General features: G+C 39.4%; 3 protein-coding genes across 5 annotated transcripts in view; all 3 read right to left on the reverse strand.

The window, feature by feature from the left end:
- Positions 1-6,527, reverse strand: part of rap1gap2a (RAP1 GTPase activating protein 2a) — a 63,493-nt gene extending 56,966 nt beyond the window's left edge. For 2 of the 3 annotated variants that reach the window (XM_077611160.1, XM_077611158.1), the window contains exon 1: positions 2,171-2,372. In XM_077611160.1, coding sequence (XP_077467286.1) covers positions 2,171-2,214 — 44 coding nt within the window. In that variant the 5' untranslated portion in view covers positions 2,215-2,372. Of the gene's footprint in view, positions 1-2,170; positions 2,373-6,409 lie in introns of those variants that run through there. The other variant, XM_077611159.1, reaches the window with a different exon arrangement.
- Positions 6,528-10,085: 3,558 nt separating this feature from the next.
- LOC144084001 (uncharacterized) lies at positions 10,086-13,739 on the reverse strand. The gene is made up of 8 exons (XM_077612237.1): positions 13,723-13,739; positions 13,331-13,616; positions 13,100-13,161; positions 12,943-13,017; positions 12,487-12,646; positions 11,146-11,253; positions 10,977-11,031; positions 10,086-10,437 (listed from the first exon to the last, which is right to left on the reverse strand). Exons 2-8 carry the CDS (start codon positions 13,604-13,606, stop codon positions 10,310-10,312), a joined length of 864 nt encoding a protein of 287 aa, XP_077468363.1. The 5' UTR covers positions 13,607-13,616; positions 13,723-13,739; the 3' UTR covers positions 10,086-10,309.
- Positions 13,740-15,862: 2,123 nt separating this feature from the next.
- On the reverse strand, positions 15,863-22,176 carry LOC144083795 (uncharacterized). The gene is made up of 8 exons (XM_077611883.1): positions 22,101-22,176; positions 21,371-21,628; positions 20,124-20,185; positions 19,359-19,433; positions 18,859-19,003; positions 17,105-17,212; positions 16,984-17,035; positions 15,863-16,884 (listed from the first exon to the last, which is right to left on the reverse strand). The coding sequence occupies exons 1-8, from the start codon at positions 22,149-22,151 to the stop codon at positions 16,661-16,663; spliced, it is 975 nt and encodes a 324-aa protein (XP_077468009.1). The 5' UTR covers positions 22,152-22,176; the 3' UTR covers positions 15,863-16,660.
- Positions 22,177-23,973: the final 1,797 nt, after the last annotated feature.

The raw sequence follows: 23,973 nt of genomic DNA on the forward strand, positions 1-23,973 counted from the left end.
CTAATCAGGTGTGGCTTGTGTATGAAACAATAGTTGCTTATAAAAAACACAGGCCACCTGATGGTGTAGTGGTTGTACAGTGGTTCTTCGTCGCACTTATTACCAGCTAAATGAAATCTTGTCTGGTTTTGTCATATTTTTTTAATGGCTATTATTTTGATAATACAATTATTTTGATAATAAAATTATAGGAAGGCGCCTCGTGGTGTAGAGGTTCACTCGCTTGACTTCGGTGCAGGCAGGCGTGGGCTCAGTTCCTGCTGGTGGCGGTATGATTGGGGGCGCGGATGGTCGTTTGTCTCTCTGTGTGCCCTATAGCTGACTGGCGAACCGTCTAGTGCACATGTGTCAAAGTGGCGGCCCGGGGGCCAAATCTGGCCCGCCGCATCATTTTGTGTGGCCCAGGAAAGTAAATCATGAGTGCCGACTTTCTGTTTTAGGATCAAATTAAAATGAAGAGTATAGGTGTATATTAAATTTCCTGATTTTCCCCCTTTTAAATCAATAATTGTAATTTTTTAATCATTTTTTTCTGTGTTTTTAGTTCAAAAATCATTTTCTAAAATCTAAAAATATATTTAAAAAAGTTAAAATAAACAGTGTTTTAGATCTATTAAAAAATGAATATTCAGGGCTTTTAATCCAGTTCTTTTAATCCATTTATAAAAAATATCTAAATATTATATCTAAAATTGTCCGGCCCACGTGAAATCAAGTTGACGTTAAAGTGGCCCACGAACCAACCCGAGTCTGACACCCCTGGTCAAGGGTGTAGTCTGCCTTTATCCGAAGACAGCTGGGTTAGGCTCCAGCAACCCCGCAACCCTTTCGAGGATGGGCGGAATGGAAGATGAATGAATGAATTAAATAATAGGAAGGTTTAATACAGGTACAATCATACCTCTATTTACGAATGCCTTTAGGTACAAAGTTTTCAGGTTATGAAACCCTTTGATATGCATATGACCGTCCCGGCATACGAAAACAAGATCCAAGTAATGAAATCCCCCGAAACGAAAATGCATTTCCTGTATCCATTATTTTATTTTGAAATTGTCCCATTAAACTTGCCGCCTGCTTTACATCCACTTGGAGCCTCACATAACACCAACTCTCTGTTGACCGTTGTTTGTTGAAACAGAAGTACCCTTTCATTGGGTGGTAATTAGCAAATTACAAAATGATCACGGATTACACCAAATCCAGTGTTTCTCAGTTATTTTCTGTTGAATATTCATATAGATATAGGGCGAAAACTGTACTCAAATAATGAACAACTCAAACTAAGTTAAAAACAACTAAATCATAAATAATGTATTGCATTGAAGTGAAATTTGAAAAGACTAACATTGATTCTTGGACCACTACAGTGTAGCACTAGCAACATACTTCGAGGAACACTACTTTAAATCTATGGTAATGCTCATACAATTTTGCATTTGAAAAATCCCAATCCCTAATGCTTGGCAAATTGGGATACCGGGTGAATTTGAAGCAACCCTGGCTGCCTTTGACTGAAAGCCAGGGTATACCCTTTGTGTGTTACCAGTCAATGACAGCATTTGTAAAGTTTCTGAGTTTTGCAAAAAATGCTTAGGGTTGCTTTTGGTTCTATGTTTTGGAGAAGACTCTTAAAACAGACAAGCTCATGTCATCTTATGTGGCAGGTTATGCTGCCTCAGCTCTTCTGACAAGGCAAAGTGCTCCAATGTGATGCTTTCAGAACAAGAATATGACAAACAGCAGTGGTGGAGCCCACTAATACTCCACTCCAATGGGTCAGCACTTTCCAGAGTAATTTGACTGAATGGGAGCATAATCAGCAATGCATTCAAGGATTATCAAATAACCCATAGAGCTGAGAAAATCGAGTCACAATTTCATCCAAATTGTGTTTCCCATGTCACATGAGTTATAACAATACAACCAGATCCAGCAGGGAAAAACAAAAGTGGCTACTAATTAATTACAAAGGGCCATGGAATAGACAGCTAAGACGTACTACACAGTATGAGACTTCCTGTCTCCAAAATATCTGCACCACAAATCCAAACTACACGTCAAATTAATATAAAAGTATTACAAACACAAGCATAAAAAAGTCAATAAATACATATGTTGTTTATAAGCTACACATAGTACATAAAATAAAGAGAAAACGATACAGTACCATCCGAAACCACCAAATGACACGCTTCTTCTTCTACTCAACATTTTAGATCCAATAAACTCTTCTAATGGCAAGCTCAGAAAGTATCCACTGGGGAAGTGTTCTCTGCTGTCAGTCTCTGTTTCTCACGTTCATTTGAGCTACACTGTAAACCAGGCAATTTCCTGAAACATTGGTTGCTTTTTCACACGCAGTTAAGCACACAAAGTCACTCTCCCTGAAACATACAGGTCCAATGCATTAACAGCACATGGTGGTAAAAGTGGGAGGGGCCAGGCACAAGAACCCATCTGAGCCTCTGAGTTTATTTCCCACAATCTTACAGTTCCCCTTTTCAAACCATTGAATGAAATGGAGTCACAAAACTATCTGCAGCAGTGGTATTAAAGCACAACTCTTTTATGTATGCCTTGATAGACGACAATAACAACAACAACAACAACAACAACAACAACAAAATTGTTCTTTAAAGAATGAAGTCTAAGACATGCAAAAATGTAAACTAGCCAAGTTACTGTACATATAACTTAGGTAGTTCATGACACATAAGAGGACAATAATAGAAGCATGGTATATAGGAGACTACACTTCACTCTAGTATATTGTAGAACACAGGTGTCAAAGTGGCGGCCCGGGGGCCAAATCTGGCCCGCCGCATCATTTTGTGTGGCCCGGGAAAGTAAATCATGAGTGCTGACTTTCTGTTTTAGGATCAAATTAAAATGAAGAGTATAGATGTATATTAAATTTCCTGATTTTCCCCCTTTTAAATCGATAATTGCTATTTTTTTAATCCATATTTTTTTTGTTTTTAGTTCAAAAATCATTTTGTAAAATCTAAAAATATATTTTAAAAAAGCTAAAATAAACATTGTTTTACATCTATTAAAAACTGAATATTCAGGGCCTTTAATCCAGTTCATTTAATCCATTTATTTTAAAAAAATCTAAATATTATATCTAAAATAGTCCGGCCCACATGAAATCAAGTTGACGTTTAAGCGGCCCGCGAACCAACCCGAGTCTGACACCCTTGTTGTAGAACGTGCACTCAACTACAGTCCTACCTCTACTTACGAATGCCTTTAGGTACAAAATTTCCAGGTCACGAAATGTTTTATATGGAAATGAGTGATTCGAGATACGAAAAAGATATTCCCTCCAAAAGTAAATGCATTTCGTCATTCTATCTCATATAATGACAATAAAAATATTCAATTCAATTGGCTGTTTCAAAATAACCACTATCCAGGTTTCAAGATTCCCTTTTACATACCTTTCCACCTTGGTGAAATGTTCCCCTTATTAATGATCGCAACCCCTAATTAAGCGTAAAAAAACGTACAAATGCAATGCGGAACATTTTTTCACACACACATAGGGCACACTATGTTATAATGCAGTAAAAGGTGGACGGCTTTCGGCCCTGATGGAATGGGCTCTTCGCCATCTGGCGGAAAAACACAGATATTACGTCTACCATAATAACGGCACTGGAGGGAAAAATTTCAGCGGTGCAGGACACATTTTCATATGCTTTATTTATTTTAGGACATTAATGAATAATTTCCTTATAATTTTCTCTCATGTTTGTGTTTCCTCACATCTTTCATACAAAATTGGGACACTTTGACCAATTTTAAATTGTTTAGTTGGTAGTTGTGTGAGGAGCGTGGAACGAATTAGAGAATTTACATAAAAAGTACACCTGTACTTACGAAATTTTCAAGTTACGAAAAAAATCTGGAACCAATTCATTTCATAAGTAGAGGTTCGACTGTATATTGTGACCAAATTAATTTACATTATTCTGGTTCTTGATAGATTTGAGACCATGTTACAGTATTGACTCCCCCAACCCCCTCTAAACACCCATACAAACATTCCACAACAAAACCACCCACCTTATAGACACACACTATACATCCATGCACCCACATAGAGCACATCTCCATGCATTTACGGCATGCACTAATGCACATAGATCTGAACTCATGCAAGCTGACATAATCTTTCATGTGGGAGAATTAACATGATATGACAGTGCCAAATAGAGATACTTAAGAGCATTTTTTTCTGATCTTTTAAAGCAAATGGTCAGTGAGGGGGAAAAAGAATACATTGAGTGTGTGCTTAATCAGGTGTTACTAGGAGAAGATGGTCATTTTTAATTACTCCATTGCCAAGGGGGAGTCAAAGGTTCATTCATTTCCCATACCTCTTATCCTCCCAAGGCTAAGATAAAAATTCTCAAATAATAATCCACACTTTTATTAGGTGTGGACGAGTGCAGAGAACAAGATTGAAGGAACAACAAAACAATCAAGAATTAGAATCTCAAGATTTTTTGCCACTCTGCAACTAAAACAACAAGTACTAAAAACTACCTACTCATTCGTGGCCCGGCGGCAGTGGAGGATCTGGGTTCAAATCCAGGTCGGTCCAACTGTGTGGAGTTTGCATGTTCTCCCCGGGCATGCGTGGGTTTTCTCTGGGTACTCCAGTTTCCTCCCACATTCCAAAGACATGCATGGTAAGCTGATTGGACACTCTAAATTGCCCCTAGGTATGAGTGTGAGCGTGAATGGTTGTTTGTCTCCTTGTGCCCTGCGATTGACTGGCCACCAATTCAGGGTGTCTCCCGCCTCTGGCCCGAAGTCAGCTGGGATAGGCTCCAGCACCCCCTGCGACCCTAGTGAGGATACTATAGCGGTTCAGCAAATGAGATGGTACATATATGAACATCAAGCCATATTTCCACAGGGTAAAATATAACACGGTAATTTAAGATTACAACTAATGTATGATTTAGACTTACAACCGTCACCCTGAAAAGTGTCAAAGGTTGGCCAAAAATGCAGTTGATCATAGGCCAGCCAGTACATTGGATTTTTGTTAATTTTTTATAAACTTTCACAATTTACTAATTGTGGTACCAAAAAAAAAGACAACCTGCATATAGTTATCATGTTGCATTGGGATGCAGCATGCTTTGGCAATTTTCAATACGGGAGGGTTTTGAAACATGGGTATTTAAATTGTTTTTCTCAAAGCCATCTCATGAGTCAGTGATGTCTTGTCTCCACATTAGGTAGCCTCAGGAGATGTAATTTAGAAACAGACCACTGTAGAATGAAGCTGAAAATAGTGTCACATGTTTGGATTTACAAACAGTCATCCATGATAGGTTCTGAAACTACATGTAGATATTTTATTCACACTGTTCAGAGCCATCCGTTCTGCTGTCCATTATTAGTCATTCTGAGCATGTATCTATTTGTCTTTGTTATTGATTGTTGATAATGCATTTTATTCTAAGAAAGCATCTGTCAATATTGATACATTCGACAAAATAAAGCAGTTATTTTTGACCTGACAAATAAATGGTGATAAAACATCAGTGCATGTGCTGTATTGTGATTATGATGGCTAGGGTTAATTCGAATTTAACTGCACAATAGCAGTGGATTTTTTTCCTGCTCAAGGGATGTTTTCTATAATCTCAAACACAGAGCCCAAGCTGCAGTGCATACTGCTGCTCCTTTCTGTTCCGCATACAGTAGGGTACACACACCCACAGGCTTTATTTTGACTCACTTGGCATGCTATATATGAAGACACAATCTTGGCAATTCATGTTTGAAGTAAGATTTATCCAGTAGCTATCATGCAAGAGTGACTGTATCCTTTCCAACCAATTACTTAAACCCAATGTTTATCTTTAAAATACTGCTAGTACCAGGAATATATCCATTTTGAAGGAAATAGGGGACTCTTCTTTTAATCACCCATGCAGATATGCAGACTCCTAACTTGATGGTGCCGTTCAATATCGCAACTCAACACGAACACACAAACACATGCCATATGGTGTTATGAACCAACAAAATGTGGCAACTGTAGTCAAACATTGCAACAGTATACAGAAGATAATTTGCATGCCATCACACTTCCACTCAGACTGGCACATATACAGTACAAACATGGCAGAAATCAAATTACACATTTCCTCAACAGTTCAAGGATTTTGAGAACATCAGAGTGCCAATCCTTAAACTACTGTATATATGCTCACTGCACTTGTTTTGGTGTAAATACTGAGAAGTAACACAAAGCCAACAACTCATGCTGCCTCCTGTCTCCATCTGGAGAGTTCTCAATCTAAGCATACAAAAGCACTTGTGCTTCCCATCAATGTTTTGTTTCTAGATTTGCTGGTGTCACCAGGCAATGTCTTACCTCGGCTCCCCTGAAGATCCTTTGCAAGCTGGGCTGAACATCTTGCAGTTAGTGTACAACGTTGCATTAGCAGTGGAGCAGCTGACAGCAGGAGCGGTTGCGGGAATGTAGATGAGAAAGCGGGAGAAGGGACTGTAGGGGGGAGATGCAATACACTAGGGGGAGGGTACAGTGATGTAGCACTGGGTAGGGTGGAATTATGAGGGGTGTGAATGTCTCTGTGCAAGCATGAGAGAGATGCTGTTGCCATGGAGAGGGATACGCCTTAAAACTACTTTGAACCTTCGAAAATCGGGGGTGTAAGAGTAGCATGAAGAGAAATTTGGATTAAAAGGTGACAAAGCAGGCTGCACGATGTATTAGATGAATACATTTTGAGATTTTATTGACAGCATACAACTGTTTTGACAGGTAAATGTACCCGTTTTTAGTACAATATTTACCTCCACAACCTTAAGAACATTGTAAATGCAGTTTCAGTGCCCCCTCTGATAATTCCTTAGAGAGGATAACACCCAAGACTGAGAAACCTACCAAGCTGTACATTCTATTTTGGGAATGGAAGGGTTCTGAAAGCAAGGCACACTCCTGTTCTTTTCATGTTTCTTTGTAGTATTCATGCAGTGTATTCTATGGAAGGTCACTTCAATATCCTGATATGAACCTTTGAATTAATTGAAGGACTTCAATTAAAGCCCCTGTATGGGTCACCTCAACCACTACACTAAGCAAGCTTTTTTAAATGTTTTATATATATATATATTTTTTTTTTAAAAAGCTTGCTTAGTGTAGTGCAGTGGTTCCCAAACTATCTTACCTGACGCCCCCCTTCTTGCTTCCAGTAAACCCGATTTTATTATTCTTATAATCTATTTAAACATTTTTTTAGCAGATGACTTCACGCCCCCCTTGAATTCTCTTTACGCCTCCCTAGGGGGGCACGCCCCCCAGTTTGGGAACCACTGGTGTAGTGGATCACCTCAACCACTACACTAAGCAAGCTTTTTAAAAAAATTATATATATATATATATATATATATATATATATATATATATATATATATATATATATATATATATATATAGTGTAGTGGTTGAGGTGACTCATACAGGGGCTTTAATTGAACAAACAGGACAATATAGCCGGACTTTATTGTTTAAACTCTTTGTTATTGATTTTGCTTCCTGCCCGTGGCTCTGACATCACACACTAATCAGTCTCACCGAGACAGACGGCGGAAAAGGGAGACGGATGATTTAATTACATTTATCTTCCCCAGTAGTTCATCTGCTGTAGCCACAATAAATCCAACAGGTGCATGCATTGTCATGCAAAGCACAGCACATGCCATAACAATGTAAAATAGCTCATATAAATGAGATTTAATACTCTAAGGTACTATTATTGTTTCATCTGCACGTGTTATAATGAGTAAGGATTTTTTAAATCTAATTTTTACTGCTGTCTCCATTTGCCTTGGAAACCTGTTGAGCTTTTAAAAAAATATTTGGCCCCTGTAAATCACAAAACGGCCAAAAATAGTAGCCCACACTTCTATAATTGATTGAACGCACCTCTGATCCCAATTTGGTCAGGAAAGCCTCAAGCTCAACGTTGACCTTAAATGATAAACAGTAAATTATATATGAAATGGAGATGGCCGCCTCATGGTGTAGAGCAGGGGTTGCCAAGTACAGTCCTCGAGAACCCCTATCCAGTCTGTTTTCCATGTCTACCTCCACCAACACACCTGAATCAAATAATCAGGATCAGTATGAAGCTTCTGGACAGCTTGCTGATGAGTTGATCATTTTATTCACGTGTGCTAGAGGAGGGAGGGAGATATGGAAAACAGACTGGATAGGGGCTCTTGAGGACTGGACTTGGCTACCCCTGGTGTAAAAGTTCACCTGCCTGACTTGAGTGCGGGCAGGCGCGTGCTCGATACCCGCTTGTAGTGGTATGATTGAGTCTGGATGGTCGTTTGTCTCTCTGTGTACCCTACGGCTGACTGGCGACCAGTCGAGGGAAGGGGTGGGAAAACCGGTCCTCGAGGGCCGCTGTGGGTGCAGGTTTTTGTTCCAACCGATCCAGCCCAGACATGCTGGAACCTATCCCAGGTAACTATACACCCTGAATCAGTGATCAGCCAATCGTAGGGCACAAGGAGAGGCACAACCATTCACTCACATTCATACCTAGGGGGACATTTAGAGTGTTCAACCAGCCTACTCTGCATGTTTTAAGGATGTGGGAGGAAACCAGAGTACCCAGGGAGAAAACCCACGCAAGCCCAGAGAGAACATGCAAAGTCCACACAGTGAGGACTAACCTGGAATCAAACCCTCAAACCCCAGAACTGTGGGGCCAACTTGCTAACCACTCTTCCGCCGGGCCGGTGGGTAATGCAGTGGGTAATAATAGCGTATGAGCTAGACGCCAAATATAAAACTGAATAATTGACACTCACAATCATACTGGCACTTATGGACAATTTAGTATTCACTTTAGTATTTAACCTACCATGCCTGTGAACACCGGCGTGAAAGCAAACAAACACATGTCTGCCCCAGTGTATTAACAACCTGTCGGGTGTGCATGGATGATCTCGATGAACTAATTTGGAATCCACAGTCTCAAATTAATTAATCAGACTTAATACAAATAAAAAATCTGACTGCGAGGGTGAATGAATGGTACACGGTCGATTGGTCGGCGGTCTTTTGGTCGCCGATCTTTTGGTCGCTGGTCTTTTGGTCGCCCGGAAGGTTATTGATAATTACCATTTAAATCGTTGCTCAAATTCCCTAAATACAAACTGCGAATTACTATTTAGTCATACTTAATGCCCTAGTAATTATTAGGCTAAAGAAAAGCTCCAAATTTCCCGGACTTTTATTGTTTTTTGTTGGAGAACTTGCTAAGACCCTGACTGACGTAGCTTCTTAAAGGGACAACGCATGTACATACAAACACTCACACGTCGGCTCAGTGAAACTGCTCATGGCCATTGTTGGCTTTTATTGATGCATAGACCATGTTGTTTTACCTTGTTTTGTCGCCGGTCTTTTGGTCGTTGGTCTTTTGTTCGCCGGTCTTTTGGTCGCCCGTTGTCGCGGTCCGGGCGACCAAAAGACCGGCGACCAAAAGACGGCGACCAAAAGACCGGCGACCAATCGACTGCACACGGAAATCCATGCAGGAATATATTCGAGGCCTTAATCTCAAAACAAATAGAGGCACAAGAGAACCACTTCTCACTACACTGTCCAGAGAAAATAAATTGCCTTTTTAAAATTATGTTTGTGTTGAGCCAGCCCTTCAAGTGTCAACTGTTCTGTCATGTGAATTTCCCCCCACAATTCTGGGGTTATTTTCCACGAGTTATTTTCCACCTTCTCTTTGGTATTTCGCAACCTTTCTTACCCTTTTAAAAATTAAGTTATCTCTCCTCTGGTTCCATCAAAACCAAAACCAAGTCTATTCGAACTTTTTCATGATCCTCCTTTTTTAATTCTTTGAATTGAATTGCATTGCATATCTTCAAAATGGGCATTCAAATTGCAGTCACATCTTCATTAAAACAACTATTGGTCTAAATGTAAACTTGAAAAGTTGTATAAAAGCTGCATAGAAAACGGATGGATATCATGTCAGTTATAATAGAAATTATTCAGAAAAGCATGTGAATGTACGTCATTTAATATCAGGTATTATACATTAATGCTATTATATCAAGTCTTTTCTCATACAAAAATAAAACTTTGTTTTTCTACAAATTGTGACTGTTGAGTTGTCACTACATAAAACAAAAGGCTACGGTAAAAAGTAAAACAACAACCTTTACAAGAATACATGTGGGTTTTGTTGGGAGGTACTGCATGGCTTCATTTTTAAAATTATGGTGGTGTTTTTTGTTCCAAACAGAACTGTTCGTTTGTTGAATCAACTGACAATGAAGCCGGGCTTTCGTCATCATCACTTTCTGGTTGTGCCGTTTCCTCTTGAAGTTCAGATGTCGATGTTGCTGTAGAAATAAAAATGATACTTATTCAGGGGAAAATGCTCATGTTTAAAAAGAAGAAAAAATGTTAGAAAAATATCTAGGGTCCTCTTGATAAGGCCAAGTTCAAGAACGTAACATAAAAATATTCATTAAGCTTTTCTTTTGCACACTGATGTTATTCTCCTTCATCCAATGAGTGGTGGAACGAAAATGAAGGTAATAATCAATCTCTAATTTCCATTTGGTTGGTTAGGGGCCAACACCATACATCCTACTTTGGATTTTCCCTGACATTAATCATCAAACTTTGAAAAGCATTGTCTGCATTGCATTGTTCTTATTGAGAAGGACTTTTCCACAATTTTTAGCATGTGATTGTTCTCAACTGTGTTTGCCATAGAAAGTTATGCAGTTTTTGTCATCCTCCTTTTGAAGCATGTTCTACAATTCCTTTCTCCATGTATGAACCATCATCAGTTGTGTGAAATTTAGCTTTAAAATGTTATTTAGGTGACCCTTTGTTAGTAAACAGTAACATTGCTATCGCGGTCTTTCCTCACCCTGCACACTGCCTGTAGTTAAGTCTCGGATTCTTTTGTTGTACCTTTTTTTGCCCTACAATGACAAACAAATGTAACATTCTATTATCAGCGGCTCAATGCAAGAATAAACAAGGATTGATTTTATAGTTCCCAACATTGACCAACCAGGCAAATAAGTCAAACTCACATAGTTATGGCGACAAGACCAGTCTGGATGCTGCTGGGAGTGCAGTCGCTTCTCTTTTTCAGCCAGTTCATAATATTTGGCTTTTTCCTCCTCTGGCAGCAAATGCCACTGTGTTAATGTAAAATTGCATTTTAACATTAACAGCAAAATAAAGCAGTCACATTTTAGTATGACATCTTTTCACTCCCAAACATACACTTGATTTAAGATGACATGGAATATATATTTATATGATTTATCTATTATCTCATTTTTTTTCTAAGTTCAAAGCTTGCAGTGGTTAAACTAGTTAAGAACTGGTTGTCCTCAAGTTCAGAAAATAAAACAGCTTTTTCCCAGTTTTGTCCCTCCTGCCCTGCCGTTGTTTTCGCGCAGCTGTGCATGATTCATAAGTACTTCCTGATATGTGTATTTAAACACCACTGGGTTTGGTATTCATTGTCAAATCGTCTGCGAAAGTCCCTGCGTAAATTCCTGCGTAGATCCCGTACCATGCAGCCACGTTACCTTGCTCCTGGATTCCACTTGTTTTCCCTAGTCCGGTTTTGTTTCATGTTTCGTTTCACAAGTCCTTGTTATTTTGTACGGTCCCTCCTAAGTTATTAAAGTTTCGTCATGAGCACCATTCACCTCGTCCTCACCTGCTTCCCCGCGATTGGGTCCTACTCCCTCCTACCTCACCTCGACATCTCCCGTGATCGTAACACAAGGTATTGTTTAACCCAGAATGCATTTGAAAACTATAAGTCTCTTCTCATTTTCTGAACCACTTTATCCTCATTGGAGTCGCAGGGGGTGCTGGAGTCTATCCCAGCTGACTCCGGGCCAGAGGCGGGGGACACCCTGAATCAGTGGCCAGCCAATCGCCGGGCACAAGGAGATGGACAACCATGCACTCTCGCACCCATACCTAGGGGCAATTGAGAGTGTCCAATCAGCCTACCATACATGCTTTTGAAATGTGGGAGGAAACCGGAGTACCCAGAGCAGGGTAACCCACGCAGGCCCAGAGAGAACAGATGGACATGACCTGGAATTGAACCCAGGACCCCAGAGCTATGAGGCCGACGCACTAATCACCCGCTCTACCGGGCCACCTGAAAACTATAAGTAATGACGAAAAATAAATTTACACCTTATAAAATGAAATTGATCTAGCACGAAGAGTTGAACCAATGAGCTTTCTGAAACAAGCAGCACTTGACTACAATAAACTGGTGATACTTTTAAAACACCAGATGAAAATGTATCCTCTTTATCGGTTGTAATGAAAACGTGCACCCACTGCAGCCCTTGAAAACAGGTTTGTACACCCATGCTTTAAGATGGTGTGTGACTTACCATCTTTCCTAAGGTCTCATTGATAACAGCAATATTCGTCGATGCAGACCTATCTTTGACTGCTTGCCGGTGCTCTTTAGAGAACAACATGAAAGCATTTAAAGGCTTCTTGACATACGTTTGCTCCGTGTATTGGTCATCAATTCTTTTACTTTTCTTCCTAAAATGGAATGTACAAATATACAAGGTTTTAAGGCCTTCGTAATAAAAAAAAAGTGGAAAAAGTCCCACCCAACACGATTAAATAATGACTCTCGAATAAAAGTTCCCTTTTCCTCAGAAACATATTTATATATGAATAACAAATATCAGCACTCTAGGTCATATTATCTAAAGACTATCGTATTGTCATGAAATTGATGATTAACACTGGCAATTGATGAACTTCAAAACATTTGAAAAGATAACATTCACACAAGCCCTCAAACAGCAGCAGGTAAAATAGCAAGATCTTACTTTGGCTTGGTTATTGTGGGCGGAAGGGGAGCAGTAAAGTTAGCAGTTGTAACTTTGTACAACAGTTCTCCATTCCTTAAGAGATAAATAATAGACATAAATAGCTAGCATCAGATGTAGTATTGTTGTTTAAAGGTAATGTACATCTATTACTTACAGTAGTCCAACAGGACACATTTTCATGCCATTAGGCAGCATAACCTCTGGTACAAAATTAGTCTAGAAAGAGACAGAGAAACTTACAACTGTGTTCACAATACAACAAGTGCATTGTTTGTCATTCAGATAGCCACTAAAGATATTTTTTTTATACTACACAATAACTTAATTGATTTCAACTGTTGAGGATAAGCAGTACATAAAATGAGAAGAAGGTTTTCAACAGTACCTGTCCAGGAATGTGTGGACGCGTTTCAATATTCTGTGGAAGAGGTTGAATATTCTGATGGCTCATTGGTACAAAATGCATGCTGGGTGGAGCCATCAATGTATTTGGCTGCAAGAAGCTGTTCTGGATAGGCACATAGTTGTTTTGTATGGGAATAAACCCATTATAAGCTCTACTATGGCCTACAGGCCGAGGATTTGTGTTGTACACTGGCGTAGGGGTCCGAGTTGGTAGAGCAGTGTTTGGAGGTAAACGGTTGGAGGTAAAGCCTGACATGTCCTTATACCTGTTGAAAAAACAAAGCGCGTCCCCTTTGTTTATATCAAATAAAATGAATGGTCTAGTTTCATGTGAAAATGTTGGCAAAATAGCACTTTTATTGAGGTACTTACTTATGTCGTTGCCAATGTAACATACATACCTTACTAATATGTTGACACAATGATGGAACTTTTCTAGACTTGTCTTATTCATGTGACGTGTTAAATGTTTAGGTACTCTCTATATCACACCGGAATACTGCATGCTGCGCAGTCAACACAGCTGTGATGTCAGAGACATCAAAACAGTATTGTCCTTTTATGTGTGTTTTGGGATGCTTTAGGGCATCACCTTACACAATGATGAATATGATGCATCACTTTACATTATCATGTAGATGATCATACACAACTTTGCATGATGATGTACATGATGTATAGTATTTAATTCAAGGTGTACCAGTGAGAAGTGTGAAGGACATCGCATTGAAATAGGGAAGGCCAAATGAATCAGCCAATTGTTAGGCTGTTTCTCTGCTTTATTTTCAAACAGGAAATTATGGAATTTGTAACTTGGCATGGCAATTCAGCTTACGTGACCACATTTTCTCAACATGACAGGCAGGTGTAAGGGAGCCTTCTTGCATTTTTGGGATTCTTCCCCACCGTGTACAGGAAGGATTCCTGGAGCAATTGGAAGAACGCGTGACCGTCGAAGTTGATGGAAACCGAGCCTACCGCTATCGTTGATTGGGACCCAGAGTTGGAGAAGCTGCCTCTCTTAGTTAAATGAGCAACCAAAGCTGCAACCATTTGGCCGGAGAGATCTCCAGGAAATTGGATTTAGTGGGTAACCAAATTAAAGTGGTCGACTGCAAATGTGGTGCTTGACATGATGACAAAACGAAGGACTGAACAGCCTGCCCTAAGATATGGCCAGAAAAAGGCACTGGATTTGGAAACTGTGAATCAGAATGCAGGATATTTATTCTGCATGTAAATGTCTTATCTTTGGCTTTGGGAGTCCTATTTCATGGAGAGACAGTGCACTTTCTTTTCTCATAGGCGATAGCACAGAAACTAAAGACAAAATCTAAAAAAAAAACCTGATATCTAGCTACTCTTGTTTTTCAAGGATATTTTTTTGGTAACTATATGGTGAAAACTTTATGTCTGGACCATTAGAGAGACTAATTTTAAATGCATATGGTCCAGCCGGCGGCCTGGTCGCCGAGTGGTTAACCATAGGCCTCATAGTTCTGTGGTGGGGGGTTGGATTCCAGCTGGGTCCCCAGTGTGTGGAGTTTGCATGGGTTTTCTCCAAGTACTTTAATTTCCTCCCACGTCCCAGGGTCTTATTGTGCCCTGTGATTGGCTGGCCACCAATTCAGGGTATCCTCTGCCTAGTGCCCATAGCTGACTGGGATAGGCTTTTAGTTCTATGTAGGATGAAGTAGAAATGTACAGTATTTTATCAGTAACTTGTAGAAATGTACAGTATTTTATCAGTAACTTGTAGAAATGTACAGTATTTTATCAGTAACTTGTAGAAATGTACAGTATTTTATCAGCAAACCTGCCAATTCCCAAAATTGACACTGCTTGCTTAATGTTTACAAATGTTTCATCAGTTGAAAAATAGTATTATTTCTTGCTCTGATTTGAAATATTTGGGTTCTTTCTTGTTTCATTGTCTATTTGGCACAATTCTTGATGAATGTTTAAACATGGTATTACTGGCAATGTAGAAACTAATTTATAAGTAATGTATTGCCTTCAGTATTTTTTAAGGATCGTCAGTTGTGCGATTTTGTAACCTAGTAAATCACCATGTGGTCAATAATCTGGCATTTATTTTTAATTTTATCATTTGCCTCTCATGTCTTAGTGTATGTAACCGTAACAAGACACCAAATTCGCTGCAAATTTAATTTATTTGTATTTAACATTGTTACTATCACTTAGAATTTCCCACATCCAAAATTATAGCTTTAACAAGAAATGTGATGTGACAATACTAACCTCAGTTGCAGCTTTACAGTAAGGCGTTTCAGACATGGCTGATTTAAATTTCTTAATAAATCCCAATTTGTCACCATTATTAAGCTTTGCACATTTGCTTTTCTCAAATGACCATTGACATAATGAAGGGGACAATCAATGTGTATTGTGAATTTTTTTTCAAGAGGAATTGAGCAAGTCTTTTTGTTTTTATTTCTTTTCTGCAGAAGCCAAACCAGTTCTTGGGATGCTGTTTAGTTAAAGTTAGTTGGTGCACTTGATGACAATAAGTTACTTTAGAATTCCTTGTACGTCATGCTGCCAAAATCATTCATGTTCATGGCTTAAACTCATACCTTTCCTTTTCGAATATTATTTTTTGTTTAGTTTTGAAATATCTGTAGATTAATAAAATCAAATCACAATGAACAGTGTGCTCTTTATATTGGGAAAAATAAAATGAACTTTATGAAATTTAAAATACAAGCAAAAAATGTTGTCCTTCCTCTTAATCACCTCTTATAATTTTAATTCAATTTTCCACTCTGATAGGAAATGCTATTTAAAAAAAACACACAACTTATTTTGATTATATTATGTAATATGGTGAATTGATTAGACTTTAGACTAGACTTTACAATAATTCCAAAAATCTGGCAGCTCGGTGCATGAGTGGTTAGCCTCACAATTCTGGGATTGAGGGTTTGATCCCAGGTCTGGACCTTCCTGTGTGGAGTTTGCATGTTCTCTCCCGGCTGGCGTGTTTTTCCCCCCCGAGTAGTAGTTACTTTTCCTCCCACATCCCAAAACATGCATGGTAGGGTGGTTGAACACTCTAAATTGCCTCTAGGTATGAGTGTGCAGGGAGAACAGAAGATGGACAACATAATCCATATATCAAATACAATAATTAAATGTATTCCAGTGTATTAAAAAAGCAGAGATGTTCAGATGGGAGATTATGAACATAGGATTAAATGTGTCAATATAATAGTACAGTCCTTGTGCATCAAAATCCCTTCAGAAATTTCTCAGGGTACATTGTGCACAATCCAAGTCCATGAAGACATCAGCTGTCCGGGAGGAACCTTGATGATGAATGCTTTGGTGATCGGGACGGCGTGTGGTTATTCCTCTGTTTCAACGCAGGTGGCTGTTTCCGGTATATTTGGGAAATGTGCTCTTCAATGGAGAGTTGTACCGTAGTCGAACTCAGGGACAAGGAGTCAGGGTCGTCTTCAAACTCAGTCTCAGCATGTCCACTTCCCTCCTCAACCTCTGGCACTAGCGCAGCTGATCAAACCAGAATGCAGTATACTTCGTTTCGCTACTTTTCCAAACTTAGTTGTCGAGAGAAGAATTTTACATAGAACCTTCACACAATATTCTTACCTTGCACACTATTGGTACCATGCTCGATATCATCACAGTCCTCTTTCTTGCCCTACAAAAAGCAATGTTACCGAATTTTTTCGTGCCTCTATATATATATATATATTTATGGTATACTTACATAGTTGTGCCTCCAGGACCAATCTGGATGCTGCTGGGAGTGCAGCCGTTTCACTTTGTCAGCCAACTCATAATACTTGGCCTTCTCTTCAGCAGGTAGCAAATGCCACTACATATCAGAAAGAAATATTTTTCATGGTGCAAGATGAGAATATATGAGCAACATAGATTTTCACTTCAAGTATTTATTAAATGGCCCTAATTAATTGGCATTAGTGGTGCTAATGGAAATACCTCTAATATGGTTCTTAATGGTCAACCCATTCAAAAGTCATTTGTCAGCTAGAATTTTTTTTATTGTTTTGATTCTGTATTTACAACAGATGTCCTGGGATAAATTATCTGTCTTTCTCCAAGATGCCCTTAGTCCTTATTTAAATTTGCAGAAATCAAATAAGGTTATGCTTCTACATTGCGTTCTTGGTTTACTTGTAATATTTACATTTACTGAAAATATGTTTTGTGTGTACTTAAAAGTGCATGCAATTGCGTGTACTTTTCCAACAAGTGTTCTTGTGTGTACTTGCACTATTAGTACATGTACTAGTACCACAAGTAGGTGTAATTGTGTGTACTAGTGCTGTATTTTCTAGTATTTTGATTGACCCAATCAATTTCTGCCTTTTTATTATTCCAAGGCACTCTTTTAACTCATTGTATGCCATAAACAGTGCTAGTCATTCAATCCGTTGTGACTGGAGGTGCAAATGAGTAAATGTTCATTTGCAAAGGCACTGAAAGATAAGCATTCAGGTCAGTCCTCAAAGTTTACATTTCAAGTTAAATACTGTGGGCCGAAAAAAAATCAACTTCAGTGTTAAATGGGTTATTCATTCGTCTTCCGTATCGTGCATCATCGTAAGAGTTGCTGGAGCCTATCCCAGCTGACTTGGAACGGAACGCAGACTACACCCTAGACTGGTCGCCAGTCTGGCTTCAACCACACAGATAGTCACACGACTATTTGCACTCACAATCATACCGCCACCAGCAAGAATCCAGCCCACATCTCCCCGCGCCAAAGTCAGGTGACTGAACCCCTTCACAATAAGGCGCCTTATACATTTCAATTTGATGTAGTTTTTCTTAACAATGTATTAATTAATTCATTCATTCATTTTCTGAAGCGCTAATCCTCACAAGGATCATGGGGGAACTGGAGCTTAACCCAGCTAAATTCGGGATTGCTCACACATACCTAGCAATTTAGAGTTTTCAACTAGCCTCGCCTACATGTTTTTGGGTTGTGGGAGGAAACCAGAGAACATGCAAACTCCACTCAGTGAGAACCCACCTGGGATCAAACGCTCAACCGCAGAACTGTGAGACCGACGTGCTAACCACACCTCTGCCAGGCTGCCTTTGTATTGTATTGCCATAACTGTATATATAATTCATACATCCTCTGAACTGCCTCACACCTCAAATTGGTTGTTAGCCAATTGCAGGACTCATAGAGACTCGCACATTCAGGCACTCCCTCACTCTTCTGGACAATTTGAAGAGCTCAATTTGCATATACATATACATATGTATGTTTTGGGGATGGGTCAGGAAGCAGGGTACCAGAGAAAACATGCATGCAAAATACAATAATGTTTAATTAAAACAATATAATCCAAACTATTATCTAAGCTTTTTCTAATGACCAATAATAGTCACGAGGTCAAGGTAGAGTGTCAATTACCACCCAGTCATGACCACTGTCTCCGAAAGGGGTGACATTTACATATATTTGTGTTAATTGTTACTTACCATTCTGCCTAGAATCTTGTTTATATCTGCACTGTTTCTCAAGTGAGAATGGTGCCGAACAGCTTGTCGATGTTCCTTCATGAACAACATAAATGCATTTGGAGGCTTCTTGACATAAGTTTGATCCACTTTTTTGTTTATCTTCCTAGAGTTTAAAGAAAAATATATAACAGCATAACTTAGAAGCATTTTCTATATGAATAGTTAAATGTAGATGACTTGCACAGGCATTTTACTCTGCTAATATTGGTAGACAGTTTCAAAGTCACTGATATACTAGTAGTGGTATGCATCATTATTGCTCGTATTGGTTAAAGTAGTTTTCCTAGTTAAAATAGTTTTTAGGGGGGAAGTGTAGAACATATTTAATGATGTCATTAATTTCAATGGACCAATATAATTTGAGATATGAATTGAATTACAAGTGTGGGCATAGAACAAAATTAACTAGTAAATGATGGCACTACTTTACATTATGTAGACAAAAAAAGAACTCTTACTTAATCCTGGGGACTGTTGGTGGAAGAGGAGCAGCATAGTTAGGAGCTGTAACTTTATACAACAGCTCTCCATTCCTGAATAGTAGACAGAAACATGTTACATTATACAATTTGATATTTTTGAATTCCATATAAAGAACAAATATCACAAGGTGAATTTTGACTGGGCTTTCACTTGTATCACGCTTTTCTATCCTCTAGTTTGGTCTTGACCCATATTTGACACCTTTGCCTTTAATACTGATTCCTGGAATCTCAGATGATTATTTACGTGCTAATTGAATTTACTTAAGTGGTCTTTTCAACAGTTTCTGAAAGTATGACTTCAATATAACTTTCCTAGCCGCCTTGCCGATTGAGGGGTTAGCATGCCTCACAGTTCTGGAGTCCTGGGTTCGAATCCAGGTTGGTCCATCTGTGTGGAGTTTGCATGTTCTCCCTGGGCTTGCGTGGGATTTCTCTGGGTTGTCTGGTTTCCTCCCACATTCCAAAGACATACATGGTAGGCTGATTGAATGCTCTAAATTGCCCCAAGGTAATTGACTGGGATAGGCTCCAGTACCCCCAGCGACCCTTGCGAGGATAAGTGGTTTGGAAAATGAATGTTTTGTGAACAGGTGCCTAGAGTATATCTCAAATGGAACCACATTGCACGTCACTCTCTTATACTTTAACAATTCGGATTAAGTATGTCTAAAATGATTTGACACATTTTATCTCTCAGCATTCACTGAAATTTTGATTTTAGGTGTTTTTTGTACTTACAGCAATCCAACAGGACGCATGTTCATGCCATTAGGTAGCATCACCTCTGGTACAAAGTTGGTCTGGAAGTAGAAACATAAATAGCACTGGGTAACAAAAGCTCCGAATGATGGAATAAATACACATGTCGTCTATAATGGTAATCACCACAGCCATTCATTCTTTGTTCTGTGAGACATTACTCATTCATCATTTTCTAAGTCGATCATTCTCGCAAGGCATGTGGGCGTGTTGGAGCCTTGCCCAGCCAAATGAGCAGTCGGCAGGGAACACCCTGAATAGGTTGCCGGCCTATCGTGGCGCACAAGGAAACGAACTACCAAACATGCACACATTAACACCTACAGACAATTTGGAATGATCAATCATCCTTTTAGGCATGCTTGTGGGACGTGGGAAGTTATCAAGAAATAACATGATATCTATTACCCTATTTTTCAGACTATAAATCACGCTTGATTTCAGTTTGGCTGGGCCTGCGACTTATACTCAAGTGCAACTTATGTTTTTTGTGTGCGTCGGCCTCACAGTTCTGGTGTCGAAGGTTCGATCCCAGGAGGGTCCTCACCGTGTGGAGTTTGCATGTTTTCCCCGGGCTTGTGTGGGTTTTCTCCAGGTACTCAGGTTTCCTCCCACATCCCAAAAACATGCACGGTAGGCTGATTGAACACTAAATTGCCCCTAGGTAGTAGTTGACTGGGATAGGCTCCAGCACCCCCCTGCGACTCTTGTGAGGATAAGCAGTTCGGAGAAAATTAAAAAAATGTTTTGTTAACAGAGGCCTATTTAGCCAGTTGTCTTCCATTTTCATAATCATTACTTTGGCGATATTTTTTTCCTCTTCATTGTGTATTCGTTGCTGGTGCGACTTATAATCAGGTGCGAGTTATAGTGCGAAAAATGCGATATAGTCTATAAATATCACATACATCTGCAGTTGTGATTCAGAAAACAGGTGTTCGGTATTCTATTTTCACTGTTGGAAGCATACGTGGACAGAAATAAATCAAATTTGACAATCATTTCAATTTCGGAAGAAAAAAAATTGTCACTGTCTTCCTGCCACTGCCAACATAAGTAATTATTTTTAGTGTGTCATGCGAGCCTACCTATTAGCCAAGCAACCGCCTGGCTCAAACTACCCAGTTCGTTTTCTGTCTTAACAAGCGAATAAAAATGTGTCTTGCAATCGTATATTGCATACAAACAAACAATGCACACACGCACATTAGTATTTGCAGACTTACCTGGTCAAAGACCTGTGCAACTGGTTCTGTATTTTGAGGATGGGGATGAACATTCTGGTGAGTCATTGGCACAAATTGCATTCTGGTAGCAGCCATTATCGAACTTGCTTGCATGTAACAGTTTTGTATGGGAATAAACCCATTAAAACCCCTGCTCTGGCTGGCCACCGGCTGAGGATTAGTGCTGTACCTTGACCCGGTTGCTTGAGCAGGATTTTTTGGGAGACCTTTTGTTGTGAAACCTGACAGTTCCATTTTCTGCAAAGAGAAAACCTTTACTTGTTAAATGCATCTAAAATATACATCATTAAGTATTAACAATTTGGACTTGTAGACCATAGATGATTGCAAAAATTAATTTTGAAATGGATAAACCAAAGTTTAATTTGATTTAATTTAGGGATTTATAGCACATAATGCAGCATTAAATGTGCTTGCTCAATAGCAGTGCTCTTGGCAACATTCACACATTTTGACACTCACTAACCACAAATGATTGCTGCATTTTTTTAGTGTGAGAGTAATGCTGAACTACTATTCTCTGAAATGATTGCCACTCAATCTGAGGACACCTGTAGATACATACACTCTCAAATTCACACCATCACTGAGTGGAAATTGAATATAAGATGTCTGCGCCTAACTATACTATGAATAAATTGCAGAAATACATTGGGATTATACACTGCTATAATAATGCCCCATTGTCATAGTTATTGCATCTACTTACTTTCCACAGTGTGCACTGATTGTTGAGGTTTTGTCTTTTATTTGAATTCATATGTAGTGCATCATCTCAAGTTGGGATATGTGCAGTTATTTTGGTCACACGTTAAACACCTACATCCTAAATGCAACAAATGCTGACACAGCTTTGTGGTCAACGAATTCAAAGCATTGTTGCTCTTTCATGTGTATATTGGGGTGCTTTGGCACATCACTTTATATGATGATGTACACAACATTAATTCACTTTACATGATGACATACATTAGCTTCATCACACGATGCCATGTTTTACTTTAAATAGCAGCATCTAAACGTCTCAAGAACCCTTGAAAAGTTTGACTAGTTGCAAATGAGTCTTAAGTGCCTCAGGAAGTCCCCAAAATATGCCTGTTTTGGAAATTTGACTAGTTACAGGTACGTAGACTTGCAGTAAACAAAAATTGTCATGCATCTGCCAATCTTGTGTGAGTTAGGCTTGGTTGTCTGTATGAGGATCAGATCCTCATTGTCAGCTGGCAAGGTTTAATGGGACAGAAACCTTTGCAGTTGTTAATGCCGCTGGTGGTACTAGTTATGGTTTACGATGGGATTCCAGTCAGAGGGGCCTACGGCGTGAAGCAACTCATCCCAGTTATTGCGTTTGTTGCTGCTACTCTTGCACTTGACACCTCCCAGGTAGCAAGCACATTCGGCTCAATTCCGGTTCAGTGCTGCAGTGTTGGCTCATAACCCGCTCATATTAAATGAGCCAATGCTTGAATGCATCAATTAGTTTGTTTTTTTCCAACAGAATTTACAGCATTCCATACAGTTGAGGCATTGACCCTAATTTTGGATTGTGTGCCGATGCTGAAATTAACTTGCTTATACTTTCCATTCGTCAGGCCCAGCAGTTTTTGCATGGGATTAAACCAGCATTCCATAAAAAAATGGGCGGGGCAGTCTCAGACCAGATCTTCAATGTCGAGGTCATTTGCTGGCCACCGCACACGGCACCCTTGCTTAAGCGAGCACGTACGTTTGTTGGAATAACCTTACAAAGTCCCCTAGACCACATGTGTCAAAGTGACAGCCCGGGGGCCAAATCTGGCCCGCCGCATCATTTTGTGTGGCCCGGGAAAGTAAATCATGAGTGCCGACTTTCTGTTTTAGGATCAAATTAAAATAAAGAGTATAGATGTATATTAAAATTCCTGATTTTCCCCCTTTTAAATCAATAATTGTAATTTTTCAATCATTTTTTTCTGTGTTTTTAGTTCAAAAATCATTTTGTAAAATCTAAAAAAATATATAAAAAAGCTAAAATAAACATTGTTTTAGATCTATAAAAAACTGAATATTCAGGGATTTTAATCTAGTTCTTTTAATCCATTTATAAAAAGTCTATCTAATTTTATCTAAAATGGTCCGGCCCACATGAAATCGAATTGACGTTCACGCGGCCCGCGAACCAACCCGAGTCTGACACCCCTGCCCTAGGCACACAAATATCTTCCCAGCGGGAACATCCATCCCCCTCACTTTGGCAAATGGTTTCAGCTCTTCAGGAAATGTGGCTGGGCAGCCCATTGTGATAAACGTGCTGCTTCCTTAAAATGGGATCCTGATTCAGTTTGCAGTTCCACAAGCATGGGGGACGTCACATGGTCCTTCAGTGTGGAAAATGTAGCATTGAAGACCACACCCACGGCTCACTTGCCCTCAGTGCGCGGCACAAAGGTGCCGTTATGTTGGAGTAGTGGGGTAGAAAGTACATGTAATAAGACGTCACATTTGTCTACATTTAGGAAGACATGATGTTTTCCCAGGGGCTTCAAATACCCTGTGCAAGCGCACATCATAGGTGGCCCGGTCCACCGCGTAGGGCACAATGT

This window comes from Stigmatopora argus, chromosome 10 (assembly GCF_051989625.1).
Source record: "Stigmatopora argus isolate UIUO_Sarg chromosome 10, RoL_Sarg_1.0, whole genome shotgun sequence".
NCBI classification, from domain to species: domain Eukaryota; kingdom Metazoa; phylum Chordata; class Actinopteri; order Syngnathiformes; family Syngnathidae; genus Stigmatopora; species Stigmatopora argus.

Bases quoted from the DNA above. Each gene is read 5' to 3' on its own strand.
- LOC144084001 (XM_077612237.1), bottom strand. From the start codon at position 13,606: ATGTCAGGCTTTACCTCCAACCGTTTACCTCCAAACACTGCTCTACCA. The intron at 11,032-11,145 runs GTGAGTTTGACT...TTGTCATTGTAG, and splicing joins GGTCTTGTCGCCATAACTAT to GGCAAAAAAAGGTACAACAA. The intron at 10,438-10,976 runs GTGAGGAAAGAC...TTATTTCTACAG, and splicing joins AACTACAGGCAGTGTGCAGG to CAACATCGACATCTGAACTT.
- LOC144083795 (XM_077611883.1), bottom strand. From the start codon at position 22,151: ATGAATTCAAATAAAAGACAAAACCTCAACAATCAGTGCACACTGTGG. The intron at 21,629-22,100 runs GTAAGTAGATGC...TTCTCTTTGCAG, and splicing joins ATCAGTGCACACTGTGGAAA to AAAATGGAACTGTCAGGTTT. The intron at 19,004-19,358 runs GTAAGAGTTCTT...TTTAAACTCTAG, and splicing joins CCAACAGTCCCCAGGATTAA to GAAGATAAACAAAAAAGTGG.